Source organism: Crinia signifera, chromosome 4 (assembly GCF_055691185.1).
Source record: "Crinia signifera chromosome 4, ASM5569118v1, whole genome shotgun sequence".
NCBI lineage: Eukaryota > Metazoa > Chordata > Amphibia > Anura > Myobatrachidae > Crinia > Crinia signifera.
Window position 1 is genome coordinate 251,524,077 of NC_139220.1, and position 23,515 is coordinate 251,547,591.

The 23,515-nt window shown below is 42.3% G+C and overlaps 1 protein-coding gene across 1 annotated transcript in view; it reads left to right on the forward strand.

The window, feature by feature from the left end:
• MCTP2 (multiple C2 and transmembrane domain containing 2) overlaps positions 1–23,515 on the forward strand; it is a 181,184-nt gene that overhangs the window by 98,989 nt on the left and 58,680 nt on the right. Inside the window, exons 6-13 of the mRNA XM_083184241.1 lie at positions 4,108–4,250; positions 4,345–4,421; positions 5,060–5,171; positions 6,570–6,608; positions 13,397–13,561; positions 15,162–15,292; positions 16,869–17,055; positions 18,311–18,404. Of these exons, the coding sequence (XP_083040367.1) occupies positions 4,108–4,250; positions 4,345–4,421; positions 5,060–5,171; positions 6,570–6,608; positions 13,397–13,561; positions 15,162–15,292; positions 16,869–17,055; positions 18,311–18,404 (948 nt within the window). The remainder of the gene's footprint in view (positions 1–4,107; positions 4,251–4,344; positions 4,422–5,059; positions 5,172–6,569; positions 6,609–13,396; positions 13,562–15,161; positions 15,293–16,868; positions 17,056–18,310; positions 18,405–23,515) is intronic.

A 23,515-nucleotide genomic window follows, 5' to 3' on the forward strand; every position in this document is an offset into this window, starting at 1 on the left:
ATGCCCCCTGACGCCCGGCGGTGATTGACACCTGTGTTACCGAGCGTCCGATTCGCTGGTAACACAGGAAAACGCTGTGAATGGCTGTTCACACTGAACAGCCAATCACAGCGATCGCCGACGGGGGGGCGACATCGCAGCCCCCCCTGGGCATGCAGGGACATGTCTGCTGTCAGGGACAGCAGACATCGTCCCTCTGTCACTGCGTCTCGAGACGCAGTGACAGTTTAAACTCATGACGTACATTTATGCCATGTGTCGGGAAGTACCTCCCGGCCATGACGTAAATGTACGTCAAATGTCGGGAAGGGGTTAAAGAGACCTCATTATTAATTTGTCTTATTCCACCCATCTGATGTGGTTCAGTATACTGCAAGGGACAACTAAATAATGATTAACCTAGACATCAATTTCATAGAAGGACTAAATGAACTGAGCTTATCTCTGCAGACAGACTTAAGGTGCCCATACTCGGTGCAATGATCGCACCCGTTATGTGCTGGATTGAATCGCAACACATGCGTTTTGCATGCAATGCGATCTGAGGGCAGTACAAAAAGTATGTGCAGCACAAACTTTTTGTACTGTGCGATGAGACAGTGTATGGGCACCTATAGATGTTCCGTATAGTTCAGCGATTATAATTCAGCTCAATTACTATTGACCAGACCAGTTTAGTGTGACAGTTTATGTAACTGCGGTTATAGATGTACTAGTTAAAATCCTGTCCCACCTCAGTCCCTATCATCTCCTACCTTCAATCTCTGGCTTCACAGCTCCCTTTCTCCATATCCATCAAATTTGAAACAAATCAGTGTCCCTGCAAAAATTGCTTTCACTTTCCATAATTACATCTTTTAGCACACAATGGAGTAATTTGGTCCTTTGAGTGGCCTCTAGTGGTCAGTGGCACTACTTCATCTCATAAAGGTGAGTGTGTGTGTATGTATATATATGTGTGTGTGTGTGTGTGTGTGTGTGTGTGTGTGTGTGTGTGTGTATGGGGCTTGACAAATTCTAGGAGCCAGGAAGAAAGTGTAGGAGCCAGACTAACCAAAAATAGTGGCAGTGCGCACCGAAGGCGCGTCAAAGATTTACACCGTAATGCCGATTACACGTTGCACACCTATTGCATATTATTCCACATGCTGTAATGCCCATTACACATGCCACACACACCGTAATACCTATTACATATTAAACCACACACCGTAATGTCCATTACACGTTCTACCAAACACTGGCATTCCCATTACACATTATGCCACACTGTAATGCCCATTACATATAATACCTCACACCGTAATGGTTAGTACATATTATGCCACATAAGTGCTGCTTACCTACATGATGATTGCTACGGGTTGCATACTTGATGCCAGGGGAAACATGCCCTTTGCCAGGAGTTGCATGCTACAATCCGGGTGGCCCCCTCTAGTCCAGTAGCAAGAAGTGGTGGCACTGGTGGTGGCTCAACGCACAACAATGCCCCCAGGAGAGTGGAGGTGCAGCTGTGGGGCTGGGGCAAAGACCCCTGTATGAGAAGTACGTAGCCGCTTTCTCACTCGCTGATCCACGTAGCCGGAGAGTCAGGAGGAGCAGCAGCTTTACGTGTTCTCGGTGTCCGGCGTCTTGCTGGATGATGTAGCCAGGGAAGGAAGGTCAGAGGTCTCAGGCAGCACCTGAATGAAGAAGTCACGGCCTGCAGTGATTGGTTGAGGCAGCACTGCGGATTTTGGTACTTGTATAGTTTCACGGCGCCCGATATATCGGATGCGATATTGGCCGATATATCGATGCGATCCTATGCAATTTTTTTTACCTGTTCATAACCCCACTATCCACTACGCATGGAGTTAATATTATATAGTGTGGCGAGCGCAGTGAGCCCGAAGCGCGGAGAGCCCCGCGGATCACTGCACTCGCCACACTATAAAATCAACTCCATGCGTAGGGGATAGTGGGGTTATGAACAGGTAAAAAAATCGCATCGATCTATCGGCCGATTTTTGCATCCGATATATTGGCCGATATCGCATCCAATATATCGGGCGCCGTGAAACTACACAAGTACCGGGATTTTTATTGGATGCTGCAGGACCCACTCTGTTTTAAAAATTGGTTCCTCACTGCAGTGCCAGTATTTTGCAATCACTGGGGCGGGGACCACAGACCAAGCTGCCGCTGGCGCCCAGTATTTTTAGTTCCATGCAGGATGGAAAGTTGCAGCTGGCCCAATCCTATCCATTTCCTGTGATCTAGAGATCCCCAAATCACCTGTAAAGAGACAGAGGTTAGTGACCGACAATGAATGTTGGCACAAATCCAAGTGCTGTGGCAGCATATCGCCAAACTTTTTTGGCCCCATAGATTATTCGGTGATACACCCTTTGGGAGGGTTGATATGTGGATCATGGGGCTGTGTAACTTCTCTTATAATTCAGTACATGGCAGAGAATTCCCTTTTGGTATTTCCAGAATTAAAGTGCTCTGAATTTACAGTCTCTTTCCATTCTGTACACATTGCTGCTGATATCTTTGTTTTTCGTTGATAATATTTGATAAAACACGTGGTTGTGCTAGTTGCCTTTTACATGCTTTATTTCCTGGCACCCAGGTGACATGCTGTCAATGATCCAATCTCCGAGCTGGCTGTGCACCCCGCCTCTATAGACCAGTCTCACATAAGCAGCTAGTTGAGATGTTACTGTGGCTGACAGTAAGACAATATGGTGAGATGCAGCAGCTCTGTGTGTTCCACCTCAATTATTCCCTCCAACAATTAACACCATGCTAACCTGACACATTTCTTCGTTCATGCTTTTGTAAATCATTGCCCCTTCCACTATCCCAGAGATTAATATTTTTCTTTCACGCAAGTGCCGCCATTCACCCGTCAAGCAGTGTGAACATTATGTAGCTGTCAAGATGTCTGGGGATTACCCAGCATGCACTGCCTGTGAGAAAGTGACACCATAGAGCCCTACATTTTGAGATGTTTATTTTGAGAGTAAGCTGACAGGCATGAAGCCCTGATCCCAGAGTAGCAATCTTATTTAATTAAAGCCCTCTTTTATTAGAGATTTCCCCACTGTTTCCATTCTCTCTCGTTTTTTTTTTCTCTAAATATTTATATATCAACAATTGGAAATTTGGCTCTTGGGCTAACTGTCAGAAAGAGCTCAAGATGGTGCAGATAGTTTGTGCGATTTGAAAGTCTTAATTATTTTTCTTTTTGTTCCGTTCATGTTTGTGGTTGGTTAGTTTAGCACCAAAAATAGCAGAACATCTGCATTTTATAACATGTTATTTTGAATAGTTTTGTTAGACCAATTGGTATATTTATAGTGCTTTAAGCTGGGTGCACCCTGAGTGATGTGTCCCCAGTCGATATGTTGGACAAAAATATCGGATCATGGAAACACATTAGAATGATGTAAAGGGGAAGGAGGGACATAGTGCTCTGTCCTTCATTTACGTAGAACACGGTTGTTTGCGGCACTCAGTGATATGCCATTCAGATTTGGCTGGAAACGGTATACCGGGCCTATTTCTTTCCAGTGTGTCCATGGCTTGAGATGTGCCATCTATGCGATATTTGGAGATTGGAAATGTTTGGCTGCTAGTATGTATTCACCAAAATGTGTAGCTGGTACTTTCTATTTTGCCTTGTGTTTCCCTCTGTTCGTAAATACTGTTACAGGTTTATTCTCCCATTTCCAAAATACTTGAGACCAGAAGTATTTGGGAATATTTGCATACCATAATGAGATCTTAAGGATAGAAATCAAGTTATGCATGAATTAAATTTGTTTCATATACACCTGACACACCTATAGCCTGAAGATTACACAATATTTTTAATAATAATTTTATATACATTGATCCATCAGAAATCAAATATGTCACTCTTTTTTTGTGCTTAGAAAATTTTGCGTGAGATATTGGAGACTCAACCTGTAGTGCAAAAACTAGCAAAACAAATGTATACACAATTTAAGTGGTGTTTTAAAAAGGGTTTGTGAAAAGTATACACCTATCTTCTGAATATTTTGAGTGTCACTTTAATAACCTTCGCATAATACATATTTATTCTCTTATCCATAGGTACTAGCGATCCTTACGTAAAGTTCAAACTCAACAAGAAGACTTTATACAAGAGCAAAGTCATCTACAAAAATCTGAATCCAGTATGGGATGAAACGTTTGTTTTGCCTATCCAAAATCTTGAACAAAAACTACACATCAAGGTGGCTTATTAATGTCTTTGCGGCCTTTATTCGTAATTTATATACTGTACTTTAAAAAAAAAAAAAACATTTATGTTTTTCATCATATTTACAGGTTTACGATAGGGATTTGACAACTGATGACTTTATGGGGTCTTCTTTCCTATGCCTTCAAGAACTGGAACTAAATAAGTACGTTAAACGTAATTTTAGTTACTAATCATGTCAATTAGTATACTGCCTTCAATAGCCAATTTGTTTTAGAATTGTAACCGATCTTTCTTGAGATCTTGGCGGTTTCAAAACGATGCTCCCTTTTCGTACTCTTTAGCTGTGTAAATTGTCTAGGCTGTTTCATGGTCACTACACTTTAGTATTTGGATGGAAAGTTTCATAATCCATTATCCTATATAAAACTAACTTTCTGCGATACTGTACAGATCTGTCTTGATAGGTTTCTGTCTAAAGAGACATATACTTATCTGGTACATTATGTCCATAAAAAAATACATTAATTGAAGCGTTGACAGCAACTGGTATTTTTTTTTAAATACTTTTTTTGGCTCCTATATTGCAGGCGGCTTGTTCTGTGCCTTGGACCTGAATAATGACACACTATTGGGATTTCATTATGATTGTCAATACAGTTTACCGTGCTGCAATATGTCAGAATAATGTGAAAGTTGTTTTTTGAGCGATGGAGCGTGAAATTTTTTGATATTCCGATGTAACTGATGCAGAAACTCCTCGCTGTTAAGATGATCCACAACATTTCAAATGAAATACAGATATTTAGTGATTACTTGTGCCTTTATTTTCTTTTCTTGTAGGGCTGTGGAAAAAGTGTTCCGCTTGGAAGATCCCAATAGCTTAGAGCAAGACATGGGGGTGATTGTGGCAGATATCAGTCTTTCTATCAGGATGCGAGACATGAAAAACAATGTAAGTCATTTTCCTCCTCTGATAACTAAAACACTTTTGATCCCAAAACAACAAAACTAGATCTTTGTTCGTGGAATACCCGAACCAATGTATTTATTTTGGCAGAAAAGCTGAGAAATGCCACGTCACCAGGGATTCCCGCAAGTGACATAAGATTTATGCAGAACACATTGCTGATGCATCTTTCAAAGCGGCAGTCATGTGTAAAAATGCTAATGCAGCGGCAGTTGCGATCAGGGTGCTGCGTCCGAAGATGCTCCATCGGATCTCTTATTTGCTGCATTGGTCATCTGAGTGACCTCAAACTGCTCAGTCTGGGCCAGGACATCAGCATGTGAAGACACAGACCCTGGTCTCACCATGATTGGAGAAGAGCCACCTCTGACCACTCCTTGCCCTCAAACACTGGCAGTCTTTCCAGCTGTGCAAAACAATGCGCAGGATGGGTTCTGTGCATACGCAGTCCACCCAGCATCGGAGATATACACAACCTTGATTATCTGAATTAGGTCATATTTTGACAGAAGAATTTAAGTGATAAACCTGCTACGATCCTTCCATTCCCTCTGGCAGCCACAACCACCATAATTATTTTAATTTTTTTTGGGGGGGTGAGGTGCTGGTAGATTATTTACCAAGGTCCAGAATGCAAAGCTTGGTACCTGCAACTAGCATCATCTAAAGTGTATGGTATCCGTGGTGTAGCAAATGGAGCCCTAGTAGGCACAAGTCGGCTAAAAAGAAAAACGTGAAAAACTCATGACGACCTTTTGATTGTCGAGCTTCCCATTGTCGACCTATGTCATGTGTCAACCTAAACCCTGTCGAACTTTAGTGGTCATCTAATGTATGTCGACCTCCATAGTGTCGACCTAGTGATGGCTTATTCTATCTTTGTATACACTCGTGTACATAACTACTGCACGTTGCTTATGATCTGCTTCATTGTCTCTTCAGGACATTTGTGATATTGTGCTTTAAAGGCTGTTAGGAGTAGATGTATGAAGCAGTTATAAGGGAGAAGTGATAAAGTGCCTGGTACTTTATCACCGGCCAATCAGCTCTTGACTGTTAAGTTACAGGCCCGGGTTTAGAAAGGGACAGTCAGGAGCTGATTGGCCGGTGATAAAGTACCAGGCATTTTATCACTTCGTAGTTACGTGGCGTGGAGCTCAAGAATGCTCATGCACACGCTGTATACATTAGTAAGTCTACTGAGGCTGCGGTGTTCAACAGTACAATGAGTTATTGGTACAGTATTTTGGAATGAGTTGTTTTGAGAGGGGCATAACTTAAACAGCCTACCTTCGAAAATGTTCAGCAATTCAATATGGGAACTTTATATAGGTGTAGCTGTGTGTTGTACTTACTTACTTTTTTTTTTCTTTTCTTCTGCAGCAGCGGTGGTCGTCACGGAAAATGCTTGGTGTCTCCAAGGTAAATTGTCTGCATTACGTATGCAATGCCCTAGTGTTCTCTTTGTAGTTGGCCCCTTATATTTTGGTTATAACCAAGGCTGGTTTAGCAACAAAACCTTCTTAACCCTTTGAGTGCCAAGTGAATTTGTCAAAATTGGTGTGAAAATTGCCAACATTTTTATTCATCATAATGACCTGTAATGTTTACCTTCTATAGGAAATAATCTTTTTTTTTTTTCCACACAAGATTTTTTATTTGAAATTTGTATAACAAATGTGAGTGATACTGGCATGCTTAGCCGATATTTTGCACATCTTTCACAAAAATATTTTAGCAGATATGTTGGCACCCAAAAGGTTAAACGGTACTACCGTTGTGGTGGTCATTTTGTGGGTTGAGCATTGCAGTACAGCCCATTGCTTTGACACTACTGACAAGTTCGTGGTACATTAATTGGGTCTTAATTTTGGTACAGCCCACTTAGCACCTGTATTGTATGTAGGCTATAGGTACAATTTAATTTAAAAAAAATGTCTTTCTCTATAATATGGCCTTAGAGTAGACCTACAGTATGCAGAGCATCACTACGTAATCGAGAGATCCAGTATACATTAATATATCAACTTAAAAAGCCAACGATGCATAAACATAAGTCAGCGGAATTACTGAAAGGGTTAAGTTGACATGAAATGTTGTTTAGACAACAAGTATTTATGCTGGTACACTGACCCTCTGGGTATAGTCTGGGTCTAAAAATCAGACTGTTTGTGTGATCTGCTCTCTGGAGTCCAAATTAGCCAAACGACTGCCTGGTCTTATCACGGCCTGTCTTTTCACTAAGGAAAGTTGTTAATAATACAGATAAGCGCGCGCATCATGCTGGCAGGCCATTCCGTTCCCAAGGCTTCAAGGAACATCTTCCCATCCCTCTAATAACATGCAAGTGATGCTGACGAGTGGTAACTGATTAAGAAATGAACAGGGTCATTTGCTTGCCGGTGATTGTAGAAGCGTGTTGTATAACTGTACAGCACTTGACAAATGTTGTGCTAGCTTAACAAATGCACATTTTTGTGAAAGTAAGTAACATATGGCGTACATGGTGAACTGTTGCCTTTGTGTAATGTTCAACAGTTTTTATTTTTCTAAATATATAAATTGCAATATAGCAACGATCACAACTCTTTTTCGTGTGTAATATGATTGTACTGTCAGATGGCCAGCAGAGGGTAGCAAAGCATAACCTGTCCTCATCTGAAGTATGCAGCCACTTCCTGCAGAGCAGGGTTTACGGTGAATGAATGTATGGCAATTTAACTTGGAAAGGAATTTCCCATAATGCTTCAGATAACCTGACAAACAGTTGTATGCTCTAGTTTATTGATTCTGCTAGTGCACTAAAACAGCAGTACATCAATAACCATCTTTAGTTAGGAAACCCTGAGCTGTAGAGGAGTAATAGCAGTTAGGAAAACAGCATTGAGTCAAGAGCGGAAAAAATGTGAGCGTGGGGAATACTGGTTCCATGGGAGAGAGAGAGAGAGGCCGTCGAAGTGCAGCAAGCGAAAGTGTATACTGTGAGCGCATGCAGCAGCCGCAAGAAGCAGAATCTAGAAAAGAGAATCTCCTGGGCACAGCCTTCAAAAGCAAACCTAAATTGTTTGTGTTATACAGGGACGCCTAATGGGCAGCAGGTTTTTGTTGTTTTGTTCTTTGCTTGTGCTTTTGTTTTGTTTTTTGTTTTTTTGAGGGTTACTTTACATCTACTGGTATCTTCTTATAGCCTTAAATGTTTTAGAATAAAAAAAAGGAATCAAAAACTCTTACAAGTATACTTGCATGGTGTTTTAGCCTAGAACCTGTACTATAAAACGTGTATGCATCTATTATGTTGAATGAATGATGTTTTTGGTTTTACAGTAAATAAAATTATATGCATGTACAGTACTGTACACCTGTCTACATTACTGTACTGTATTTCCTTAAAATATCCTTCAACTTAGCAGCAATTGATTTAGTAAATTGGAGAGTTCCTGTTTCTTCCCCAGAATAGATAAAGTATTGTGCAGTCTTTTTTTTGCTTTAGCCATTGTTTCTTGGCAAGTTCATCTGTTTGCTGGACAAATGTGGGCCAACGATTGTCCCTCTTTCGATGTCATTGAAGCACTACTTGATTTCATAGAGCCTGATGCAGAAATGTTGGCTATGCTGCATTTGTACGCAACCTACAGATGGAGCAGGCTCCATCTTTGCCAGCGGCCGGCTCTCGCCAGGGGCGGGTGCGCACGAGACACTCGCGCGCCCCGTGGCTATGGAGCTGGCTCCGCCTCCCTCACCGCCCCCCCCCCCCCCATCTCTGCCCATCTCCCTGAAACAGGGACGCACGCGCATCCCAGTCAGATGGAGCACCTCTGTGCCGGCGATCACCAGTGCAGGCATGCTGGCGATCCCTGGCCAAGGATCAGAGGCGCTCCATATGTAGTAAACAGGTAAATGCCGCCCCCTTCCACCGCACGAATCCCCACATTTGCATGCGAGTGGATGTGTGGCTCACCAGCAAATGATTTTTTTTCCATGTCCACAGATAAGTCTGTCTTTACCCATAACACACTGGGCATTCCCCTGCTTCCTTCTCCTGCCTGCCCTCTCATATTGGAAAGAATGCCCCGGCAAGTTTAAAAGTCGACAAAGTCATTAGCTCCGAGGGTTTGCTGAGCATCTGTTTTGCCCAGAAATGCATCTTAAGGCCCTATCCACTAGGACGAGGTATCGCATGCACCTGGCAGCTGCCGGGCAGTAGGATCGCATATGATACATTGTATGCAGTACTTTTATATGCAATGTGTCGTATCCGACCCTAGCCAGGACTACAGGCTGCGACAAATATTCATGACGGCCCTTAGGATCTGTGACTAATTTTTTATTTTTTTTCATTAGTTTTCTTTTCATGTGTAGGTTGTGTTAATATATGTAAAGTATTAACCATAGTGTGGAATTGATTGTATTTGTGTACCAAATAAAATTTATCAAGTACATCACTTCAGCGCCCCTTGCTATTTGTTTTGCGTGCGGGAATGTGCCTCACATCGCAATTGCATGAAAATGACATGCAATGTGTCACTTTTCATGCAATCTGTCGCAGAAAAACGTTGAAATTGCGTAAAAAGTGGCCATATCACACTAGTGGATGGGGGCCTTTAGTTACAACTGGATGCAACAAACCATTCCAGACTGCACTATTTTAATATACAGCACCTGCATATCTGTGTGGGTTTGTGCCTGAAAAGCCAATTAGTGTGTATCGCCAGGCTCACTTGGGGTGAGCGGTGATGCGTGCTTCCATGCATCATTGCCAGGAAAGCCATTCATCAAGCCATATTATTAGCAGCTTTCTGGATGGTTTTCCATAGCGTTGCGCTCAGTGGGGGGTATTCAATCCAGGATCACGGCTGTCGATCCCTCCCAACAGCCGTGATCCTGTCCCGTTTGCGGTCTGATCAACAGCTGAATGACAAATGGGATTCAATGTCCCGCCTGCTGATCGGCGCAAAGGGGGTGTGGCCACAAAAACGTCTGTGGATTGTCGATCTGTGGCCGGGATCGCGACAATCCTTGCCCGTTATCGGCAGAATGGGCCCGACCGCTTCTAAAGTCAGGCCTGTTTTGCTGTGATCGCGCTTCAATGCTGTCGCTAAAGAAAGCATTGAATAGGGAGCCGCCGCTATTTCCCCCATCGGGAATAGCGGCGGCACATTGAATACCCCCCAGTGTGTATGCATTGAGCGGCTTTCCCCCCAGCGATGACAGCGATCATCGATGTTCATACACGCTGGGCATTGTGTATGGACCTTTACTGGCTCAGCAGTACTGCAGCTACTGTAGGCAAGCTACTCCTATTATGAGCTACAGGTTGCAAACAACTGGACTAATTGTTAGAGGACACATCTGTATGTGTTACATGATGCAGTTGAAATCCCGACGCTGGAATCCCGACCACCGAAATCCCGGCAATTTGACCCTTTGACCCCCCCCTTGTCGGGATGTCAGCATTGGGGATTCCGGCGTCTGGATTTTGACCACCAGGATTCTGAACCAATCACTGTGTTACTTATAAGAATCAACAATGTTCTTGCTGACCTGAAATCCATAACCACATATCCACACCATCCCTGTCTTGCAGGTGCTTGGTGTATTTCTGAACGGCTCTGCTGATGTGTGCATTATGTGCATATATTTCTCAGCACGCTCTGTATTTCTACATGTCCTCCTGATGGTTCAGTTTGTAGCACAGGAAGTGTAATAGTATAAGCTGTTCTTTCAGTTCTTTGCAAATCCTAGCGGCAGTAAAAGGGTTATGCTAGCACTGTTGTAAATTTTTATATTTGCAAAATAGGTCAGATATAAGTGTCTTTGGGAAAGTGGACAAAAGCAGCAGACGGGGGAAGGGTAAAAAAAAAAAGAAGATAAAATAACATGGAGAGCATCACTTCAAACATGACTGCGTTAAATGCTGAAATGTTCAAAGTACGACAGAGAAAGATAAAGCCTTTGATGGGAAGTGGATGTTTCCCAGGGACATTACAAGCAGTAATCCAGATGTTCTGGTGTAATGCAATGAGTGTCCATGGATATATGCCGAGCTCAGCCAAGTACAGCCTGCTGTAGGCCCTACCCCTCCACTCCCATGCTGTTCTGCCATATGGAAGTAATCTCCAGTCCCCTTTTAATAGCCAGCATTAGATTCCATTTTCACAAGGCTCGTACAGCTAAGTGGAGCTGCTTTATGGACAACTCAGATAGAAGCACTTCCAAGATAAACATTCAGTTAGAAATAAGGACATACCAAGCCACAGAATTATTTTAGGACATATTTCATAGACGAGCTGCCTTTTACTGCAGAAGCAGCTGCCAGACTGTAGGATGCGCTTTTGATCTGCGCTGGACAATGCCCCCAATCGCATTGCTGAGAATTTCCAGGAAATATGTACACGAAGAGGGGCACGTTCTGTGGCTCCTCACTCCTAAATTATCTGACCTATCTGTGCAAGATGCCAAGGGATAACTGACCGTCTTTTAAAAATAGAGAATTAAGTTTTTGTTTTGATATTTTTACTTTGCTAAATGACATATTTGAAATACTGTACTAAAAATGTTTTTTATTTTTTTTTATTATTCCTTCTGAAAATGAAACACGCTCTTCACAGCATAAACATCAGTCCCTGTTATTTATGTTATTTAGCGGCTGCCTTTTAGTGAGCGACTTATCATATTAAGAAGGTCTCCAAAACACTGAGGTTGCTGTATTCAGAGTACAGAGCGATGCAGGGGGAAACCGTTCCTCGTCCCTGTCAACAAATACAGCTAAACTGTGCGTACGCGATACGGTCGCTAGGTCCATATACAGTGGGTAGACCTCTAAAGGTCGACACATGAAATAGGTCAACAGGGCCAGCAGGTCGACACAAGCATTAGGCCGATAATTGGAAGGTCGATGGTCAAAAGATCGAAATGAGTTTTTCACGTTTTTCTGAGCCGACTTGTGCCAACAGGTGGTATTTGATACTCTACCATTCACTAGAGTGTGGACAGAGAATATAATAGTGTACCGAGCGCAGCGAGGCACCATGCCCAAAGCATGGCAAGCGCAGCGGTACACTGATACGGTGTACATGTCGAGTTACTTTGAAACTCGGGATGAAAAAATTAGAAAAATGCATGTCGCCCTTTTGACTGTCTAGCTTCCGACTGTCGAACTAATGCTTGTGTCGACCTTCTGACCCTGTTGTCCTTAGCCCATGTTCACCTATTTCATGTGTTGACCAAAGCCCTGTCAACCTGATGTATGTCGACCTTCATACAGCTGACACTGTGACCCATACCAGTGTGTACACAGGTACTGGTGTATAGGAGAAGCAGCCTGCAGCATTTTAACATTTGATGCAGTCTGGGTTGGAAAGGGTCAATAACTAAGTAAACTAGATGCTCTGCAGAAAGAAAGTAAATCTGCAGCAGGTGGCTTACCTCATATACAGTACAGTCCATATTAGTGTTACCGTATACAGGACCTGATAGCGATTATTGCAAATCTGTGTTCCTTACTGTAAGTGTGCGCTCTAATAAAAGCTTACAGGTCTTACGGGCTGGAGTCTATTGGGGGTAGTCAATGCCGATATTGCCTATTCAATGCTGTCTTTACCGACAGCAATGCTGCCAGGTCCAACTTTTTAAAGACGGATCTGCTTTGTCACAAATAGCAGTCGATTGGCAAATTCACGGCCTTTCTGCGATAATTCGCAGCAGTTTTCTCCAATTTGAAGACTTTTGACCATCGGCGAAAATGGACGGGATTCCGACTTTTGAGAATTTTAACAGTCAGAATCCCAGATTGAATACCCCCCTAAATTGCAGACTTGGAAGTGAACATGCTTGGCAACAGAGTTTGGACTTTCCAACCCTGTGGCAAAAGCGCCGGGCAGGGCTAACTGCAGAATATTTTATACTTTATTTTCAAGTTGTTCGGGTGCCCAGCTCTTTCTCATTAGGGCCAGATTCTCTAAGCTTCAAAAGTGATAAAATGGAGAGTGATAAACAGCCAGCCAATTAGGTCCTGCCTGATATTTTTCAAACACAGTCTGTGACATGGCAGACAGGAGCTGATTGGCTGGCTGTTTATCACTCTCCATTTTATCACTTTTGAAGCTTAGTGCATACTTAAAACATGCGAACATTAAATCTAATATGGATGCTTTTGTTTATAAATAATATTGATATAACATTGGTGTGATAAGATTTGTGCTTTCTATCAGACAACCTCCATGCAGTCCCTGCAGTTATCGGAGTCCCTAAGAAAGAGCCAGCTCTGGAATGGAACAGTCAGCATCACTTTGCTGGAAGGGATCAACCTCCCTGATGCAGGTGCCTTAGATTGCTTTGTAAGGTTCCGGCTCGGTGATCAAAAGTACAGAAGTAAGGTAAGTTTTAGACCTAAAATATCCATGCACTCCTTTTATTGTATTTCATTTCTAGAAGTGCTGATCTGGGCACATGTATACCTTACTGTACTGTATTTGACAGTAGCAGGATATTACAAAGGTGGGCACTGTGACTGGACATGTCATATCGGCAGAGAAATGCTATTGTACAGACCTCATTGTAGCTATAAGCAGTCGATCTATATCAAACTTGCCTACTTTTGAAAACTAGTTTCAGGGAGATTATAGTTGGAAATATAATTTTGCACAGCTACCCATTGACTGGGCGTGTCATGCTCCACCCAAAGGGTGTGTCTAGTTCCATATATGGAGAGATTGTGAAAAAAGATTGTGAACGTGGCACCTAGAAGCGTGGGTGTGTACTGCTACATCTGAGAGGAATCTTGTAAAATGACTTATATGCAATGTAGATGAGCCCCAAAGCAGTTAGTAAGAGATACTATACTTGGTATATTGCTGGGAAATGGTGCTGATGATTCAATGTAAATGTTTCTATCTCACATTCCTTTTTCCCCCCAAAAATTTAAGTCTAATGTGGGCTAGGTGAAATGAGGGAGATTGCTAGACTAATGAGGGAGAGAGGGAGATTGCTGCTTGTTAACAACTACCTAGATCATAGATGGCTGGGCTTTCGGACTTGGTGATCTACCCTAAAAGTTGAAAATCCTTTGTGATCTACCCTAGTACACAATGCAATACTGCTTAGGTCTCTTTGCTAACGAAATGTAGACTGTAAGGCACTGTATAAAATGCTCCAATACATTTCTGTTGTTTTTTAAAAATAAAGATCCAGAACATATACAAATCAGAATGGTCAGATCTCCCCACTTACCCCACATACCACTACACTGCTTTTGGTATGTTATTGGACTTGCCATCTAAATGAACCCACATGCCACTTACCATTGCTGCTTAATCCTAATCAGCAGAGTCTTCTACAACTGCCCGTTTGGATGAATTATGTGTTGTGACCTCACCGACCCTGCCATTCACTCTTCACAGGCCACTTCCACTCTAGCCTGGAGTCTTCAGGCACTACGCTCTGTTTCCTATGTGCTGCTTATCAGACAGAGGGGGTATTCAATCTGTGCGGATATTTACCATCAAGGGAAATATTGGCACTCACCTATTCCATGCTGCCGCTAACAACAACATTGAAGGGTATCAGATCCTACTTTTTAAAAAGTTGCTGCTGGTTTGTTGGACCCTGCAACCCCTTTCACATCGCACCAATGACCGGGTCAATAAACCGTCATGAACCCGGTAATTAAGTGCGATGTGAACGGTGTATTACTGTTTTCTGTGACACACTCCTTGTTGGTGTCACAGAAGTGACCCTTATAGTCCTATTAATTCCACATAAGTAGTATGTTTGTTATGACTTCTATTTGCATAACTTTATTTTTTTACGGTGTGTATTTTAACAGCAGCTGGAGGGACACTTACTTCCCACCCTTAAGATAGAGTCAATGAGTTGTTAAAGTTGAATGTCATTGTTGCATCTTCATCTATGTCTAAAAGGAGTTCTAGAATGAATTGTAATAATATTTCTTAAATGTCAAAATGGCCTGTTTTCTAGACTCTGTGTAAGCGTGCGAATCCTCAGTGGAGAGAGCGCTTTGATTTTCACTACTTCTGTGACAGGATGTTGATATTGGAGATTGAAGTATGGGGAAAAGATACCCGCAAGCACGATGAACTGCTGGGGATGTAAGTGCATTGATAATTTATATCTTTGAGAGGAGTAGCGGTCGGTTTTGAGCAAAACCGCCCTAAACATGTTTTTTCTCAATGCATGTCATACACACTGGAAAACACTTAGGATGATCAGCCCAGTGGAGCTCAAGGCACAGGATTTTTTTGGTGTGGGAGAATTGTATTTTGAAAATCCGAAGAGGTGCACTATGGAACCATTGCATCAAAGTCTACCATATTAGAACCCACCCTCTCATTAGATAAAACTTAAGATTTTCTTAAATGTTGCCACAAAATGTCAAGATTGTCAGACAGACTGGGATATTGGGCCACAAAACTGTAGACGCTTGTTGGGGTAGAAAAATCTTCTATTACAATATTTGTCATTTACATATTAAATCAGGACAAATTATAAATAAATGTTTATATGCACAGTTGGAGAGAGATTTTTAAGGATATGATCTCAGATAAATACACTAGTAAGCCCGCTCAAAGCAAATGCTTCGAAAGTTAGTTTGCCTCCGTGTTTGTGCATGTGTGAGAGAGAAAGAGATGTAGTTTCACTAGCTGCCAATAGATGGCAGCTAGTGAAACTACCTGTGTCCCGGCAGCCTCCTGATGTGCTGCCCGGACCAGTGACCTCCCCCTCCCTGCACCTCTTCCCGGTGCAGGGAGGAGGAGGAGGTGGAGCCCTGGCTGAGCAGCAGCCGGGTAAGGGTCCAGGGAGGGACCCGCCGCACATCGCCGGCCACAACGCAAAAGACAGCTCTTAACGCAAGAGCTGTCCTTTAAAATAATTATCGCATATGTTCGTGCATATGTAATAATTATTTCTGCGGTAGCCGGCGATGTGCGGCGGAAAGGGGCCGCGGATGTTAGTGCATCTAGATAGATAGATGATCTGATGTCCATACACAATAACTGGAAGCCTGCACATCAGATAACACCCCTTGTGGATGGAAAATACATGTCATCCAAAACTGGGAAAGGGGTTCTTAAGGTGCAGTAAGAGCGGGGAAACTAGAATACGCTCACAGGTGGTAAAGTAGACCTTTTAGGTATGATTTTGGAGAATTGATTAGATGTATTCATAGCAGAACAGAAAATATAAGACTACATTCAGTGGTGGATTAAGGCTTTGGGTGGACCAGGGCACTTAAGACTGTACATACATGCCCACCGATACAAGTATAATCATACATGCTTATATACATATAATCACACACCTACAGTATGCATTCCAATATCTACACATATATACAATTTTATTCATGTACACAATACAAAACACCTTTTTTTTTCCTAACTAAAGTAGAATACTGGTCTGCTTTCCTGTGTGATTTAATTTGGGTAAAAATTTGATAGATATTGGGCAAGGTTAGGTCTCCTTTATGTCACCTTGTCATGTTCCCAGCCTTACAATCCAAATTGACAACATGTATGTTCTATCCAGTAGTATTTTTGTCAGTACTTGCATATTGTAGATGACTGTAGTCTGCTAAGCTGGGTGAAGGATATTTATTTGTCCCATTAGATAATATATCTATATATGGGGTTTGATGTATTTTGATAAAATGTCCTTTTTATTTAGGTGTAAAGTAGATATTGCTGGATTGCCCAGTGAACAGATCAATCGCCTAGAAGTGCCTCTGGAGAGTAACCAAGGCTCCATACACCTGATGATTGCTCTTACACCCTGCACGGGAGTTTCCATTTCTGACCTCTGTGTGTGTCCGCTGGCGGACCCAGGGGAGAAGGAACAAATTAAAGAGAGATATGTAAGTATAGTATTTTACAGTTGTGACTGTCCAATTGGAGACTGAGGATATATATATATATATATATATATATATATATATACACTGTATACACTGCAGTATATACACTGCAGTATAAACATGCATGAATGCTGACAACACAAACATTTAAAAAATGACAAAGAATTTGCAAAGCCAAAAGAAAATGTATGCTTGACTTTGTGTTTTTCATTTTGGTGTAACTTTTTGGCAATCCTTAAGGTGCCTACACACCTAACATTTGCTCAGCCACAGGGACCTGGCACTGTGTCAGCATCGCCGAGTGCGTACAAACTTGCCGATTCGTACACACTTGCCGATTCGAGCGATGGTGTTGGCAGCAGCGGGGGTCATGCTTCATTCTGCAGGATGTCCCGAGTTAACGGTCTGCTCCCTCGTCTGTACATGCACAGAAGATGAAGGGGGTTAATACACACATGGGCTCTATGATGAGCAATATTGCTCAGAAGGGCTAAAATGAGCGATATCGCTAATTATATCACCCAGTCTGTTAAAAATAATTCCAATTAAGAGCAATCATGTGGGTAGCAGATTACCCCTGACTACTCAGTCTTCACTTACCCAGCAGCCAGAGAAACATGGTCCATCAAGGACCATGTTTAGACTCTCCATCTTCTGGAGGCCGGATCCTGTTTTACATCTCATAGTGTATTTTTCTACAGCATTAATGTCCAGCCTCCACCATCTTTTTCTGCACAATTTGTTGGGACCTGGGTTCTGGGCATTATTTCAGCTTGCTTTTATCATTGGCTAATTTACATACGTATGGCACCATAGGAAAATCGCATTGCATGCAATTTTGCTATGCGATGCAATTTTCCTTTGTTAATTTTTAGTGCCATGCGATTTTTTTATTGTATAACACTCATGCAATGAGATGTGATGGTATTTCATTTTAAAAGCACCCATGCACACCCCCACTATCCACGACACCCCGAAGCGTGGCGAGCGCATGCGGTTACGCGTCCTCCCGACCTTTTCATACCCCCACTATCCACGTCGGCGTGGAGTTTATTTTATAAAGTGTGGCGAGCGCAGCAATGCGAACGGATGCGGAATACATGTAAAGTTATCCGCATCCCCTAATAATGGTTTAAACATTCTACATCTGCCCCCTTAATCAGCCCGCATGAACCAAGTGTTGTAGGAGTTCAGCATCTTGATTATCCGTGATAGCAGGCAATCGTGAAAGTTTTGTTTGTTTCTTTATCTGTAGTGCTTGAAAAACTCTTTCCAGAACATGAAAGATATAGGCTTCCTGCAAGTCAAAGTATTAAAAGCAGAAGATCTCCTCGCTGCAGATTTTTCAGGTACTTCAGTGCGCTTCACATCCTTCTGTAGTGTGGTATTGATGAGCTAAAGGTCCATACACACTGGGTGACTATGCCGAGCGTGTATGGACAACGATGATAGCATTAATCGCTGGGGGTAAAGCCGCTCAGTGCATACACACTGAGCGGATTTCCGCCTGCCCATCGCCGATGGAGGGGGGAGGACGGCTTTGCGTAGTGCAGTGCTATACAAAGCCATCCTCAAAGCCACTCATCTGCTGGTATAACCAGCAGAGGAGCGGCTTTCCCGGCGATGATGCGGGAGCGCGCAGCTGGGCTGTACACACTGGGCGGCTTTGAGCTGAAAGCCGGTCAAACATGCTGTCGCCCATTGTGTGTGGGCCTTAAGGAACATCTTCAAAATAAGTACTAGTGTCTGGCATCGGGTGCTTTTCAGAGACGTATGAAGAGAGGAGAGGGCTCGTGTGCACCCTATGTCTGGGCCCTCTCCTCTCTAGCTGGAAAAGCAGAGGGACTCTTATCAATAGGGTCACTAGGAGACCCTAGTTCTGTCCACATATGTCTCCAGGGAAATGGCATGGTGGCTATATTCTTGACTCTCTTCCTACTGTTTGTGTTGAAAACACTGGGAGAATGTCCCCCTCACCATTTTCCCAGTGATTTGTTCCGTGCTGCTGTCGCTGACGCTGGACTCTGAAATGGTAAGTATTCAAGAAATAGGTGCAGGTTTTGCAGTGTGGGACCCCCTGGAAGGATCCAAACAACTTGCAGACAAGGTCTAGGTCGACAGTGACAAAAGGTCGACACATAAAAAGGTTGACATGAGTTTTTAATCATATTTTCCTGCTTTATTATCCACATGGCATGGGAATGGTAAATTGTGCCGAACTTAGCAAGGTGTCTGGACCCAAAGCCTGGCAAGCAAAGCGAGGGGACGCGGTACAATAATTGGGGGTCTATGTGCTGAAGTCACAAAAGAAACATAAAAAACAGATGTTGACCTTTTCATATGTCAACCTTTTCTCAGTGTCGCTCTTGTGGCTGTCTAACTAGATATGGTCTGTGAGCTATACCACCCCCCTCCCCACCCCTGGAACCAGAGGCCCATGAGCACAGCACAGCTTGCACCTATGTTAGATATGCTACTGGTGCACTTGTTGGTTTCCTGGACCATAAAATAAAGAAGGGATGCAGTCGACAGTCAAAATGTCGACATGCATTAGGACAACCTGATCAAAGGGTCGACACAACTAATAGTTTTACATGGAAAAAAAGTCGACATGAGTTTTCTATAAAAAAAAAGGGTGGTTTCTCATACTTAACCCTTTGTGTGTCAACGTTGCTGTGAGTGATTCTTTAAAATAGCCGCTAAAAAGCCCAGCATCCCTCACAGCAACTGTTCTTTTCCTTTAAGTTCAGTTCAGTTAAATATTGTACCCAAAACAAGAAAAGTCGCTGTTAGTGACGCTGCCTATTTTAGCTGATATTTTGAGGATCTCTCACAGCAACTTTAAAACTACACCACCGAACCCCCCACAGGCATGCAAATGGGTGATTTGCATAATCAACCATTCGCAGCCTTGGGTGCGGGGGAGAAAACATTCGATGACCGGTGACCATCAAATTATTTCTTCGGCATTCCCAGATCTCAGACACCTCTATGGTGTAAACAAGAAGGAACCAGTGTATTCAGCGCTTTGAGAAATTTGATTGCATATAATGAATATACAGACACTTACACTATTAAGTGTATAAACATGGGTGAAATGTCCATTTAAATCCTCCAATTTTCCTAAAACATGTCTACCTTTTTTCATATGTCGACCTTTTGCTTGTCAACCAATAGTGGTTGACCTATTGGCTGTCAACCTAAGAACTGTCGACCCATCCACCCCCCCCCCCCCCCTCCGAAAGGCACATTTTGGATAAAGATTTCAAATTCTTTGTTTTCCATCTTTTATCACAACCATAAGTGTTGCAACAGGTCCTCTTGAAATATTACTTATGCTTTTACACTAGGGTCAGTATGCAGAATGTATAGAATGCAGGCCACTACTGCAGCAGTATTTCCAATGTGTCCCTAGTGTTGCGTTACAGGAACAGTCCTGGCTGTGGATTTATACATTTCATGGTGTAATGTGTTTAATTGTGAATAACGTTTCACTTAGCCAAATGCAATGTTATTTAGATGCCCTACTTTGGTTGCTCCGACACTGCACAGTTCCCAGATTCATTTGGATTTTTCTTTCGGAACAGTGAAAAGCTATAAGCTCATCCTTATTTCATTTGGTGACTTTGAATTGAACACTCATTCATCCACCACCAGAACATGAGCAGGTTGGATTTGAACCACAGCAGAGTTTTTGATGCTGGAGATAATCGTTTTGTCAATGTGAAATGACTTTTCTGCCTCATTGACTAGTTTTTATACATGTGCATGTTATTTGCACAGATTGCATTTGTTCACTGACCAAAAGCAGTGTTCAGAAAACAAAATTGCAGGGTGAGATGGACTTTTTTTCTGTTGTGTTTCAATGGGTTCTCTCTCTCTCTCTCTCTCTCTCTCTCTCTCTCTCTCTCTCTCTCTCTCTCTCTCTCTCTCTCTCTCTCTCTCTCTCTCTCTCACTCTTTGTCTGTCTGTCTCTCTTTTTTTTTATGTAGTTCTAATCAACATACTGTATAGCATTTAGTGATACTTTTGGATGTTAACCCCTTCACAGCTGTAAACAAAAAGCTTTATTTGATATGACTTAAGGGATCAGTCCAATTATCTGCGACTTCATTGTGGCGTGTGTAGGTGTGACTGTATGCTACTTTTTTGTTACCACCAAAGTCACTAATATTAGTCCGCAGCATTGTAGGAGTGCATACAATAATCTGAAAATCCAGGATGAGATCAGGCAACACTGTAAGTGCTATTGCCGGTGTGTACACATCGCTGCAACAGCAACTTGCCCTCTTCACTTATAATTCAGTTGATCCCTAAGTCAGTGGTTCCCAAACTTTTTTTGCATCACGGCACCCTAGATTATCAGAATATTTGTCACTGTACCCCTAGGTGCAAAGTTTGCTACCGAGAATTTCAGAAATCAATATTAAATTAAATAAGTTGTGCTTATATTTCATCCTTAGGTCCAGTTATGTGGTGAGGGACAGGATTCACTTCTGTTTATCCACATATTTTAAAACTGGAAGCTACAAGCTCTGGTTTTGCCTATTACATTGACCATAAATAATTTGAATCTGTTCTGGACCACCAAACAGAGGCACCCCTGCAAGTGCACCCCAGGGAGCCTAGGCGCACAGTTTGGGAACCACTGCCCTAAGTGGTTAATTTGTAGCACTAATTCATAGGGGCCAATCCAAATACCCATGAAAGGGGTTAAGTCGGCATTGCAGGGGTATTAAATAGCACTGCAATTTCACCACCCCTTCGCAGGCTAATCTCCCCCCGGTCAATTGCAAAGATGAAAAAAAAAACAGTTATTTGAATATGCATCTTGTAAAATTATCATTTAAAACTAATTTGATATGATATCCACTATTATGCTTTTATTTTTTTCGGAATTCTTTGATCTCTTATTGAGAAACTAGGCTTCTTGAAAAGTTGCTTGTACTGCACAAGAACAAGGCCTTAAACATCCTTTTTCTCTCAACCTTCTGTAGATCAGGGGTGGTCAAACCTGTCCTCAAGATCTAACAACAGTGCATGTTTGTCAGGCAACCTGTGGATCTATATTAGGAATGAATGCTGCACATGATTGAAAATGTGACAGTTAGTAATGACTACAGCTGTGCACCAACTAGGTGATTTGGAAAACGTGGACTGTTGGTAGTTCTCCAGGACCGGTTTGGCCATCCCTGCTGAAGATTGTAAACTATTAAGAACAGTGCTCTTAACCCTCTTGTTTTCTCCCTGCACTATACATTTTCCCAGTGTGCCCCCGCCTACGCTCAGCAACTCTGATCCTTTCTGTCCACCTCTACAGGACCTGGTACCACTCATAAGAGATCACTTTGCTTTTATTATTTTGTGGAGATGCATGTACGAAGTTGTTCTCTCTTCACTTAAGCTCTGTAAAGGTTTTTAAAACATAAGAACCACAGAGGAACATGGATTGATAACACCGACACCTGATTATACAGTATTTGTCCCTGGGAGACAGTCTATTTGGATAATATATGTGGATAAATATACCACGCATACAGTACACTTTACCTGTTACATAAAGTGGAACTAAACCCTCAAAATTAAAACCCTATAAATTACAATAACAAAGGGATATTTTGCATGCTTTTAAGCATACAACAGTTCCAGCTGTTGCAGACTAGGAGCTTCCTTAAGGCCCATACACACTGGGCGACTTTGAGCTGAAATTTTTTATGGGTTTTTGGTAGAGTAACGTGGCGCTTATCTGATAGGGACCAGCCTGGTCTAATCTGTAGGGATATCCCAAAATATATAATAATTAAAAAAAAATGAATGAAAATAAAATGACTTCCCTTCTCCACTTGCTTTTTCCTTTTGGGTGTTTTTCTCCGGTCTTGGAGGATCACGGCTCCAAAAATAAATAAAAGTATGGAGGAAACAAATGTGAAGGACAGGCTTATATTGAATATTATTCCAATCAAATTTGCTTCTATAGGGGAGTAGATTGGCGTACCAAACTGACACAATATTATGTATAATAACACACATCAAGGTATCTTTGCATGCATAAACACAGTGGCATACCGTTACTCACGATCAAATGCAGGTATAAATGCTCATCAAGGTATCTTTTCCTTCATAAAATGTATTCATGGTACAAAACAGGTTTAAAAATACATAAAAGGCGGTCATGAAAGGTTTCTGAATACTGTGCACATAAGTAGTACCGTTGCATAATGTAAAATGTTTGCTAGGCATGGACTCAGTAGTTTTTGTGGTACTTGTTTCCTAGAACGGCGCCCACGATTTTGATCTTAGGCATCGCAAGGAAAAAATCGCGTCGGTCGCATCGCATGCGGCCAAAAAAATCGCATGCGACGCGATTACCGCGATTTTACATAGTGGACAATGTTAAATGGCCCGATTGACCCGATTTAACATAGGGAACAATGTTAAATGGCCCACAGACCCCAAATAC